Genomic DNA, 11297 nt, shown 5'->3' on the forward strand with positions numbered 1-11297 from the left:
GCTATGGGATTTTTCTAAACTCTTATAGTCAAAGGGGGATTCTGCATATCTATCCTAACCAAAGATTATGTTTCAAGGAAAAAGAGTCTACCGCAGAATTCTGCTACCACTGCCAAAGCAGTTAGGAGTCCTGTACCATCATGATTTAAATGACAACAGCTAGTACTTGGGATCAATATTATTAGAATGAATCAAGGTTCTCTCTAATGGTGCTATTGTTTCAAGACATTGTATACTCAACAAAACAAAAATATTGATGTGAATGACAAGGGCCATATTCATGACCATAAGTCTGCAAATGCATCCTTCCTCTCTCCCTTCCATGGTGGCATTAAAAAAAAAAAGTGATTATGCACCCCACTTGTTCTAATAAACCAACTGGAAGTACTTGAGAAACCACTAAACTATTTGGTTTCCCAGAGGGCAATCCACATCATTTACTTATCTATAAACTAAAAGCAGAAATTTTCAGAGGTGGTGCTCATTACTTCTGAAAATTAGGTCCAAAATCTGTCTAGGTACAGAACTTTGACAAATGACAGATATACCATAGCCTAATTTTTCAACTGTTTTTTTAGGGCTTTTATGCCAACTGTTTGATTCTCTCCCCTGCATGACAGTCCACTGCAAGGAAGTTGATAGAGAATTTCTTGTCTGAATATGAGGACCCTCAGTCCCATGGGACGTGCCTCAAGGTTTTCAGAAAGACAGTCAAAGTTTCAGTTCAATACACAATCTTCCTGAACAGATTCTTTCCAGTCCCCAAGTATCTAGGACTAGTCCTGCAACTGAACTGTATAGAAAGTGTAACCAAATGCCGTCTTGTTTGGCAAAGGAAAGACTTCTGTAACTCAGTGCAAATGCACCTAACTGTATTTGATGACTCCTTCTGCCCCACTACCATTTTTCTTTTTAAATACCTTCTGTGCTTTCCTAGCATTTCTTGCACTTAATTGGAGATATCATTCATGCCCTCTGGCCTAGCTGTTGTCAAACAAGTTGTATCAGATTAGCACAAATGATATGTACACCTCTACCTCAATATAACGCTGTCCTTGGGAGCCAAAAAACCTTACCGCGTTATAGGTGAAACCGCATTATATCAAACTTGCTTTGATCCACCGGACTGCGCAGCCCCCCCCCCCCCCCCCCCCCGGAGCACTGCTTTACCGCGTTATATCAGAATTCGTGTTATATCGGGTCATGTTATATCAGGTAGAGGTGTATTTATTAAGTTTTGTTTTCTTAGAATGACCTACTGCCAAACCTCCAAAACAAAGAAAAATTCTCACAGAAAGACAACATAAAAGTTACTGGATTTTAAAATAAGGAACTGAAGCTCACCGTTTGATTTCAGGAATAGTGTAACTGATTGGAGGGGTAGAATTCATGATGACGAATCTCCAACTTTTTAATCTATAGTGTCTGTATAACGAACACAATCTTCAATTATATTCTTTTACAGAAATTGACACTTCAAAGATTACTCTTCTCTTTGCATCATATGGATATATTAAAACCTATAACATAAAAAGGGCAGTTTATTTCTCATTGTAACAAAAGGAATCAATTGTATTTATTCTCAAATATTTATTAAACAAACAATGTAAGCTTTAGGCTCAGTCACGTTAACACTTACTACCAGATATAGCTCCACTGAAGCCAATCAGAGACAGCAAAAAGAACTATACCCCCTAGTAAGCATTTGTAAGATCAGGCCCTTAACCTGAACACTGGAGCAGAAAATGCATGTTTTTGAAGACAATATTTGATCCTAAACTTACAATAGAAGGAGAGCGAAACACACAAAATTGTCTCTTTGTAGGTTGTATCCCTCCATTTCCCTGATGACGCATTCATCTGTGGGTTTCGGGTGTTTTGGTTTTAAAGTCACAATACAGATAAATAGGCCCCATGGTAGAACAATTTTAAGGTAGGTCAATATTTGGGCCTTCACTGTGCGATAGTGGCCCTTAATTTAGCAAGTCCTCCTGCCATTAGAAAACTAGAAACCTAACATTTTCTACCAATTATTGCACTGAGGTCATTAATCACTATAAAGTATCATGGATTATAGCATCAAACATAAATTTGATTAATGTGAAGATTCCTTTAGCAAAAATTCTGCATAGAAGAAATCCAGGTTTATTCTCTTAATACACTTAATACATCAAGCATATTTACAAAACAAGTATTAAAATATCACACTCAATCTGAAAAAGCTAACACTTATTTCAGCTTGAAGAATAAATTCATTTACAGTTCTCTTGGTCAGCATATGCTAGATTCAGCAAAAAGATTAATTAACCATGAAGATTTGCTTCTACATGCCATGTTAGATGGACTCCCATGCCTAGAACCTAGCCTGCAGGCCATCTTTACCATCTAAATGTTGCAGCCACGTGTTTGCCATAATCTATTTCCATCTGACCTAACATAGCAGTCTTCAGCTCTAACAAAATTGGACTATTTAATCACTTTATATTATACTATTTCTGAAGGTTTTTAAAAACTGTATGTGTTTTCTTGTCTTTATTTTTAATTCAATTACATTCTGCAGTTTGTCTCCAGAAAACAGAATCTACTCCTCCCTCCCCCGCACAAAAAAATCCTATTACCTTTATTTATTCATTCTTTATTATATTGTTTAATAATAATTTCAGGCCCATCTAAAGTAACTAAATTAAATTCATTGGAATTACTTGGGTGTAAATCTAAAGCAAATGAGAAAAGAAATTGACTTTTAATTTATTTATTTGGCTCCAGTTGCTTTATCAAACATTTCAAGCTATGTTAGTTTACTTATTTGTGATTTATAAGTTGTGCCCACAAAAATTATTTCTAAGCATGTACATGCATTTAAAACTCAAATACATAACTGGTGTACAACTGTCACTGACAAGAAGGCTCCCCCTACAGATTAAAGCCGTCCTTCCATCCCACCTGAAAAAATAGCTAAATATGTAATAAATGTTTTTAAAACTATAACGCACTATGATACAGTTGCTAGACAGTTGTTATTTTAGCAACTGCAATATAGACAAGGTCATTGAGTCACTTGTCTCTGAATCTTGTAAAGTTGTGTCAGTATTCAATTCTTCAAAAATGCTAAACAACAGTGAAGTCAATAGGATTGCTTCTCATAGTAAGCAGTAGTAAGTGTTTGAGAAACTAGGCCCTTATTAAAGTGCAAACTAGCCCTTAAGACACAGCCCGGATACAGAAAGGCACACTCCCTGCAGCGTGCCCTTTATATTGCTTCAGGGAGGAAAAGGGCATATACTAAATCACCTTTTTAAATGACACCCCACATTCAGCCAACAACACTGGCCAGTGCATGGAGGATGGGTTTCCTGCCTCCATCTGCTCCTTGCAAACACAGTTCAGGGGTTTGTCAACCCAGGAACACTGCCCAGGTTGCTATCAAATACTGTCTCTTCTCCATTCAAGATAGACATCAGGGTAATCATCTGGTCACCTTCAAGTGAGTGGGTGGTTATGGCTGCTCAGTGGAAGAAGTCCTCTTAAATTGCCTAGTTAGCATCTTTTGCAACATCAGAGGCACAAACTGCTTCGTGGGCCCTGAATCAGGATGTTCAACCAACTCTGAGGTCAAAGCTACCATCCTGAACTACTTAGGGGAACTCAGAAATGGTAGTACTAAACATCGCTCCTAATCCTCCCCCTCCCACTCCAATACCTTCCACTGCGTCTTTTATCTATTACTGTGTACCACCATCCTGCCTGTCATTCAGGCCTGTAACGTGGGCATCATCTTTGGTTTGGACCTCTCTTTGGGTCCTCATATCCAGGCTATGTCTAAATCTTGCAAATTATTTCTGCTCCAGTAAGAGACAGCTCAAACTTTCATCCAAGCTCTCATCATCTCGCATCTCAATTACTGCGACATCCTTCTCTTTGGCTTTGTCAAATACAATCTTGCTCCACTCATATCCATTCTACTACTGCTAAGATAATTTTCCTAGCCCGTCACTTTGACCATGTCACCCTTCTCTTTCACTCCCTCCACTAGCTCCCGCATCTTTATCAAATCAAACATAAGATGCTTGTGTTCACTTTCAAGACCATTCATCGTCAATTCCCAGCCTACTTATCCTCTCTTATTTGCTATCAAGCTGTCAACTCCTTCCTCCAATGAGGTTAGCCTCCATCGCCCACTTATTACATTTTCAAACAAAGACCTTTGTGCATTGTCCCATACTGCCCTCAAATGTGTTCCCCATAAATGTCTATATATCAACTTTATTATCCACTTTCAAATTCCTCCTCAAAATTCCTTGGCAAGGATACTACACAAAATTTGACAACAGTTAGACTGCTGGTGTCCTGAGATGACTGCATATGATGCTGACCAATATTGTCTCATTGTTTACTTGTACTCCCCCATCTGTCTATATTCATCTGTTGTCTCTTGTCTTATAATTAGTTTGTGTGCCCTTTGGAGGCAGGAACCATCTTTTTGTTCTGGGATTGTACAGCACCTAGCACTACAGGGTCCTAGGCTAAGTTCCCTCTAAGCTACACGAACGCGCAGTAGGCTATCAAGGGTCACGCAGCTAGGGAGAGGCACCCTTCCCCCGGCCCAAGCCAGCCCAGCCGGAGCTGCCGCAGCCAGGGAGAGGTGCCCCGCCTCCTCCCCCAACCCGCCATGGCTGGGGAGAGGTGCCTCTCTCCCTGATCCCAAGCTGCTGTGGCAAGAGAGGGCTGGGGGGTGTCCTCCCAGCTGCAGCCCCAGGGCAGCCTGCACACCAAACCCCTCGTCCATGGCCCCATCCCAGAGCCCGCACCCCCAGCTGGAGCCCTCAGCCCCCACACTCCAACCCTCTGCCCCAGCCCTGAGCCCCCCCACCCCAAACTCCTCGGCCCCACTCCCGCCACTTCCATATTGGTGCACATAACAAAATTCATTCCGCACATGGACATAAAAAATTAGAGGGAACGCTGGTCCTAGGCACTACAGTAATACACATAATAAATAATAATAGTACTAAATGGCTCCCAACCAGAACTGCTTTTTCTCAAGCATAGAGTCACGTACCATCACCAAACAACTGTTGAACTAGGGCTTAGGCAATATGGTAGCTCAAGCCAGAACCTGAGGCAGGCTTAAGTTTGGTTCTAACACATTTTGTCCCGTTCACATTGTCCAGATAACTAATAATTTTTAGAAATCACTTTAGTAGTTGGAACCATACTAAAGATGAGGCAGTGTGAAAATGTTCCTGAACTTAGTTTGAAACGAAGTAAAGAAGAAGCATGAAGTATGTTTCAGTAGAAAGCTACTAGTTTTGAATATGCAGTATTCTTTACTTTATTTAAATAACTGACTGATTTACTACCACACTGCAAAAAATAAACAAAAAAAACAAACAAACAAATATGGTATTTAATTGATAGCAGTATGAACTGTTGGAATCTCATGGGATTCCAGTAAAAAACTTGTTCAAGTAGCAACAAAAAAGTTCAATTTAATAAGTTAATATATATCTATGATTAATTTTTCTTGTGATTTACATTTGTATACAGTACTAGGTCCCAATCCTCCAAAGACTTGAGCACATGCTTAACTTTATGCACTAGTCTTTGCAGGATTGCAGCCTTATAATATTGGAATAGGTGTTATTAGTATATTTAAATTACAAACTTGAACATCCAATCAGCAGATTCTGCCAAAACTATCTATAGACTTTTATTATTGCAAATCATAATTTGCAGTGAAATCTATAAAGGAGGCCAGTTATCCTTTCACTGCAATTATATATCTTACTGAAATATTTAAATATGTTAATAATCCAAAGGTACGGACTTTTTTGATACGATGTTAATAACAGAATCCATTTAAATAAAGGAAAATGACTAAAGATCTTTCGGGTTTTAGAAATTGTTCAAAATGCCACATCATCAATATCTAGATACAACATGATAAAAATCAGATCTACACAATTTTTTTAACCAAACATACATATAAATGAATAAAGCTCTCTTGCTACTTCTGTGTATACTTGAGCAAGAGCATATCAATGTCACACCTGTAGGTCAGCTTTGCCTTGTCATTTTCTGAGCCTCAGCTAGCCTGATCAGCAAGCACTAGGATACAAAATCATACAAAATGAGAACATCAGTGCTCTGCAAATATGCAGTGAACATTCTAAGAATTACCATGATTTTTTTTTTTTAGGAACATTTGTTATGTATACAAAACCCATCACAAGAAGCAGCCCCTGGTTCTACACTGATTAGAACTAGCTATTTTGTTTTCTATTGTGTACAGTAATATTTTAGGAAAACAAGTTCTGAACTAATACACATCCAGCATTTTACTGATTTTGTTTATAATCCAATTACAAACTGCCCTCCCTCCAGAGAAATCTCTACCTTAGTGCTCAGTAGTCTAAGCATTAGAATCCCAAACCACAACTCCCTGAAAACACAAGTTCACCCAGTCCTATTTTCTGCTTCCTTCACTGCACTATGAACCAACTTGTTGCCTTCCACCTCAGAAATGGCTGCATTTGAACAGGGCAATAAGTTCACAACTAGTAAAGCGCTTTGGAATTACTCAGGATGAGAGGTGTCTACGTCTAAAATGTTACCAAATCCTAAATGTTTTTGATGAGAAAAAGAGGCTCTGGGGAGCAGGATTCCCAGCCACAAGGACATTAAAAAGAAATTGCATCTTCATAGATAATAATGATGCTCCCCCTCACCCTCTGCGCCTCCCCTGCTCCCACATATGTCCTCGCCCCTTGCACCCCCTTTCCCCCATAAGCTCCCAGCCTCTCAGCCCCACCTCTCCCATCAGCCCCCTTCTTTTCCTGCCCCATCTGCCTCCCGACCCAGCTCCATCAGGCTCACCCTCAAAGCCATCAGCCCTCCCCTGCTCGCCCAACCCCTCCCCAGTCTCCCCACCAGCCCTGCTCTCCCCACTACCTCCCACCTCTGCGGGGCAGCCCTGGCGGGGAGCGGTGGCTGGCGGCAGCAGGCCGGCAGGCAGTAATAGTGGAGTCTGGGCTAGGTGGGGATGGACGGTGGACAGGCTAGGCGTTAGGACCCAGAGGTGACCCAAAAACCCACGCCGCCCCTCCCTCAGCTCAAGAAGAAATTTACAACGGCCACTTCCGGTAACAACACCACGGCGACCTTGTCCCACCTCCCACCCCAGAGCGGTGCTTCCGATTGGAAGGACAAAGCATTGTGACGCATCACGCTCCCAATGGCCGGAGACAGAACAAACGACCTCGGTCTTGGCCCGACAGGATAGGAGTACGCATGCGCAGTAAGGTACCGCTTGAGGTCCTGGGGAAATAAGAGGTGGAAAGAGGAGGGCCTGCGCACTGCGTGCAGTTGGAGAGATATAAGGGAGGGGGTGAGTTCTCCTCCCGCGCTGAGCTCTGGAACTCCCGCTCGCCTGGCGAGGCAGGGCAGGAAGAGGACAAGGAGAAGGTGTTTGCCGGTCTCATGCATAAGTTTCAGCAAAGGAGGGAGGGGGTCATGTTGTAGGGGAAGAATAAGAGAGAGGAGAAAGGGAAAATTCAGAGATATTGTCAAGGGAGAAACTGAAGCCATTGGACAAAGAAAGGAGAGTACAGGAAAGGATGTTGACATGATGCAGAAGCAGATAAGTTCAGTGGTGCTGGAACTAGCTAGGGGTCCCACCCCGCCCCCAACTGAAGTAGTAATAGCAAACACCAAATACATGGTTTCCATCATCAGCATGCCCATTATAAAAAAATTTCCAGCACCCCTGGATAAGATTTCGGGAGAACACTGTTGTGGTGTGCTCACATAGGCTACAATTTAGTCATGGAGGTCACAGAAATCAAGGAATCCGTGACTTCAGTCTGTGGTGGTCGGGAGCTTCAGGTCCTGCTCCGCCAGCGAGGGCAAGGAGCGGCAGGGTCCCCCCATTGCCTCTGGTGGCCCCTGGAGCTCCAAGCTGCTTTGGGGGCAAAGTACCCTGCAGCTCCAGGCCACTGTGATCAGCGGGGGAATCACTGAGCCTCTGGCTGCAGCAGGGGAATCCCCGAGTCCCCCCTGCCCCCTAGCTACTGGTGGCAGCAGGGGAATCCCCCTGATAGGGTGACCAGGCAGCAAGTATGAAAAATCAGGACAGGGTGGAGGGTAATAGGAGCCTATATAAGAAAAAGATCCAAAAATCGGGACTGTCCCTATAAAATAAGGACATCTGGTCACCCTAATCCCCGAGCCTCTGCTGGCAGAGGACCCCCGAGCCCCGGCCACCAACGGGAGAACCTCTGAGCCCCCAGCTGCTGGCAGCAGAATCCCCAAGCCCCTGCCAGCAGAGGACCCTCGAGCGCCGGAACCCCTGAGCCCCCAGTCACTGGTGGGGGAGCCTCTGGATGCTGGCGGGCAATGGGGGAACCCCCGAGCCCCCGCCGGCAGAGGACCCCCAAACCCCGGCCGCGGACAGGGGAATCCCTGAGCCCCTGCCGGCAGAAGACCCCTGTGTCCCAGCCACCGATGAGGGAATCCCCAAGCCCCCAGCTGCTGGCAGCAGCAGGGGAATCCTCGAGCCCCCGCTAGCAGAGAACCCCTGACCCCAGAACCTCCGAGCCCCCAGCCGCCAGTGGCGGGGGAATCCCCAAGCATCCGACCTGCGGCAACAGGGGAATCCCTGAGCCCCCGCCCAGCAAAGGACACCGGAGCCCTGAGCGGGGAAACTCCCGAGCCCCTGGCTGCTGGTGGCAGCGGGGGAATCCCTGAGCCCCCGGACGAATGCCCAAGCCCCCGGCCGTGGCGGGGGAACCCCACAGCTCTCAGCCACTGCCTACGGGGGTACCCCACAGCTCCCAGGCAACATGGAGGCAGAGGCACCCCACAGCTCCTGGCCCCAATGGGCAGCGAGGGACCCCCGGAGCTGCAGGTGGCAGGGGTATCCCGCAGCCCCCAACTGCTGCAGGCAGCTCCCAGGGGCTCCAAGCTGCTTCAGGTGGTGTGGGGATCTGCACATCCCCATTTTGTCAAGTATATGTTTAGCAAAAGTCAGGGACAGATCACGGCTTCCCATGAAAATTTCTTTTTGCCCGTGACCTGTCCATGACCTTTACTAAAAATATCCATGACAAAATCTTAGCCTTACATATAACACACCAGCTTAACCCCATGCAAGTAGCCTGTTGTGAACACAGGATACTGGGAGACACTTTATGCTCTCCTGACTTCAAAGGATAGACAATTCCCATACCATTCCACCTCTCAAGAGATGGAGAATAGCTACAATCCCAATCTCTTCCAATTTAGTATAACTGTAAAATGGGGGTGGGTCGGGGGAGAGGGAACATTTCCCTGCTAATTGGGCTGCATGCAGGCCGCAAGTTGAGAACCGATGTTCTAAAGACCCCAAAAGCATGATATCAAAACTAAAAAGTGACCTTATTAAATCAGATATGGACAACAAATGTAGTTATATGATTAAATAGAAAAAAGTTTAGCCAAGGAAATTCCCTTGAATATTGAACCCTTATATAGTGTAGGACAGCATAATCTTTCATATGTAAAAGAAAATTTTAAATGAGTGATTTTGTGTTACCTAACATCCCTTCCTTTAAAGAAAATCTATGAAGATAGCTTAAATTAGTGCTGGGGAGAGAGGAATAAAAAGTACCTTTATCCATGTTTGGTGGGATTGACCCAAAGCACAGGAATAAAACCTAAGAATGGATATAACAGAATTGAATATTATAGGCAGGGCTGGTAACTTCACCAATTATGATGGCCTGACACTTCCAATTATAAGACTTTTTTTTCCAGTTGCTTATAGGTTTGTCACATTTTAACAATTTGGACTGAAATCTTCCAGGGTGTTTGCCTCTGGCTGAATTATTATTTTTTATTATTATTATTTTAATTTCAGCCAAACAGGTCAGCCATTTTGAAAGATGGGTTATGAAAAATACACTGTTTTGTCCAAGTTAAAAAACTTTGGTGACCTTTGTTGTTTAGGGGCCACTACTACCCCCATGTTTGGAGAAGGGACTTGAAATTTGGCAGAGAGATAGTCTTTGCATCAGGGGTATGCCTTTTGCTGTCTCTGTGAAAATCCATCCAAATTTGGCCATATTCTAAGCCTATGTAATTTGCAGTTTGCACAAAGACTCTCTAGAGTCTAAGAGCTAAAAATCCCTGAAACTGCTGTTGCATGAAAGAAGGACTTTCCTGCACTTGTAGTTCTGGGCTGCTGTGGACCCTGCTGGATCTGGTCACCAGAACTGAAAACAGGGATCCTTTCTCTCCTGTGCTGTCAATGCCTCCACAGCTGGGCCTAGGCAGCATGGAGGAAGAAACTGCCTGGTTCAAAATTCCAGAGGAGATGAAAGATGGAGCTGGGGAATTTGATTGAGATAAGGAATCTGGGACATGGGGTATTGGAATTGGGAGGCTTGTAGTGGGGAGAGGAAAGCTGGGACTGGGAGGGTCAGGAATTGGACTGGCTGGCCCAGCAAGGAGACTATATTAAGTTATATGTTCAAAAAGGCCAAATTAAGGTTTCACAGGCAACCTTAAATTCTGACATTTCCTAGCTTTTCAGTGTTTGATTCTGCAACCTTAATGTTCTTTTGAGTGTATGACTATCAAGGGTGTTTTCAGATGTGAAGAGGATGCTTGACTCTTATTGTTCTATATCTGCTTCTGAATGTATGAGATCTGAGTTCCATTCCTAGCTCTGTCCCACACTTCCTTGTGACTTTAGGCTAGACACTTAATCCCTCTGCTCAAGTTTTCCCGTCTGTAAAACAGGGATATCGATAATTATCTAATTTTGTTTCATGCATGAGTGATATTCACCGCTGTGTAAAGTGCCAGTATAAAGCCTATAGACTGCTTAAGATCTGTTTTCAGTGATTAAATGAGTTAAGTGGTATATAGCCTTCAGCTAGCCATTTCACCTGAATTGTAATGCACTTAGTTACTCCTGAGGGCATTCTGCACCAAACAATTAAAAATATGGTGCACAATATTTTAAAATTCTGCAAAATTCTGCCAGTTTTATTTGTCAATAAATAAATGCAGAGGCTCCACTATGACAGTGCGGAACACAGGCCACTGGCTGTATGAAGGTGGGAGATCATCCTGCAGCCTCCCCACCCCCAAGACACGGACTCAGTGGTGAGACTGCACCTGACCCTGACACAGCACAAGGCCTGGGCCTGCCCCAGAAACACCCTGGGGCCCTGCCCTTCTGCTCCAGACGCACCAGGTATGGGGCTGGCAGGCAGACTCAACCAGGCAGGATCCAAGTGTGGAGGGGTTCAGTA

At 44.1% G+C, this 11297-nt stretch overlaps 1 protein-coding gene across 8 annotated transcripts in view; it reads right to left on the bottom strand.

Moving 5' to 3' along the window:
* Positions 1-7220, bottom strand: part of CCDC171 (coiled-coil domain containing 171) — a 219787-nt gene extending 212567 nt beyond the window's left edge. The window contains exons 1-3 of one of the 8 annotated variants that reach the window (XR_010588656.1): positions 6959-7218; positions 6051-6108; positions 1345-1520 (exon numbers count right to left, since the gene is read on the bottom strand). Coding sequence is in view for 7 of the 8 variants with exons in the window: in XM_065549498.1 (XP_065405570.1) it covers positions 1345-1391 (47 nt within the window). In the remaining variant the exon portion in view is untranslated. Of the gene's footprint in view, positions 1-1344; positions 1521-1784; positions 1809-6050; positions 6109-6958 lie in introns of those variants that run through there. The other 7 variants (XM_065549498.1, XM_065549496.1, XM_042850530.2 and 4 more) reach the window with 7 other exon arrangements.
* Between the last annotated feature and the right edge of the window lie 4077 nt (positions 7221-11297).

The sequence above is a fragment of the Chrysemys picta genome, chromosome 6 (genome assembly GCF_011386835.1).
Source record: "Chrysemys picta bellii isolate R12L10 chromosome 6, ASM1138683v2, whole genome shotgun sequence".
Classification (NCBI taxonomy): domain Eukaryota; kingdom Metazoa; phylum Chordata; order Testudines; family Emydidae; genus Chrysemys; species Chrysemys picta.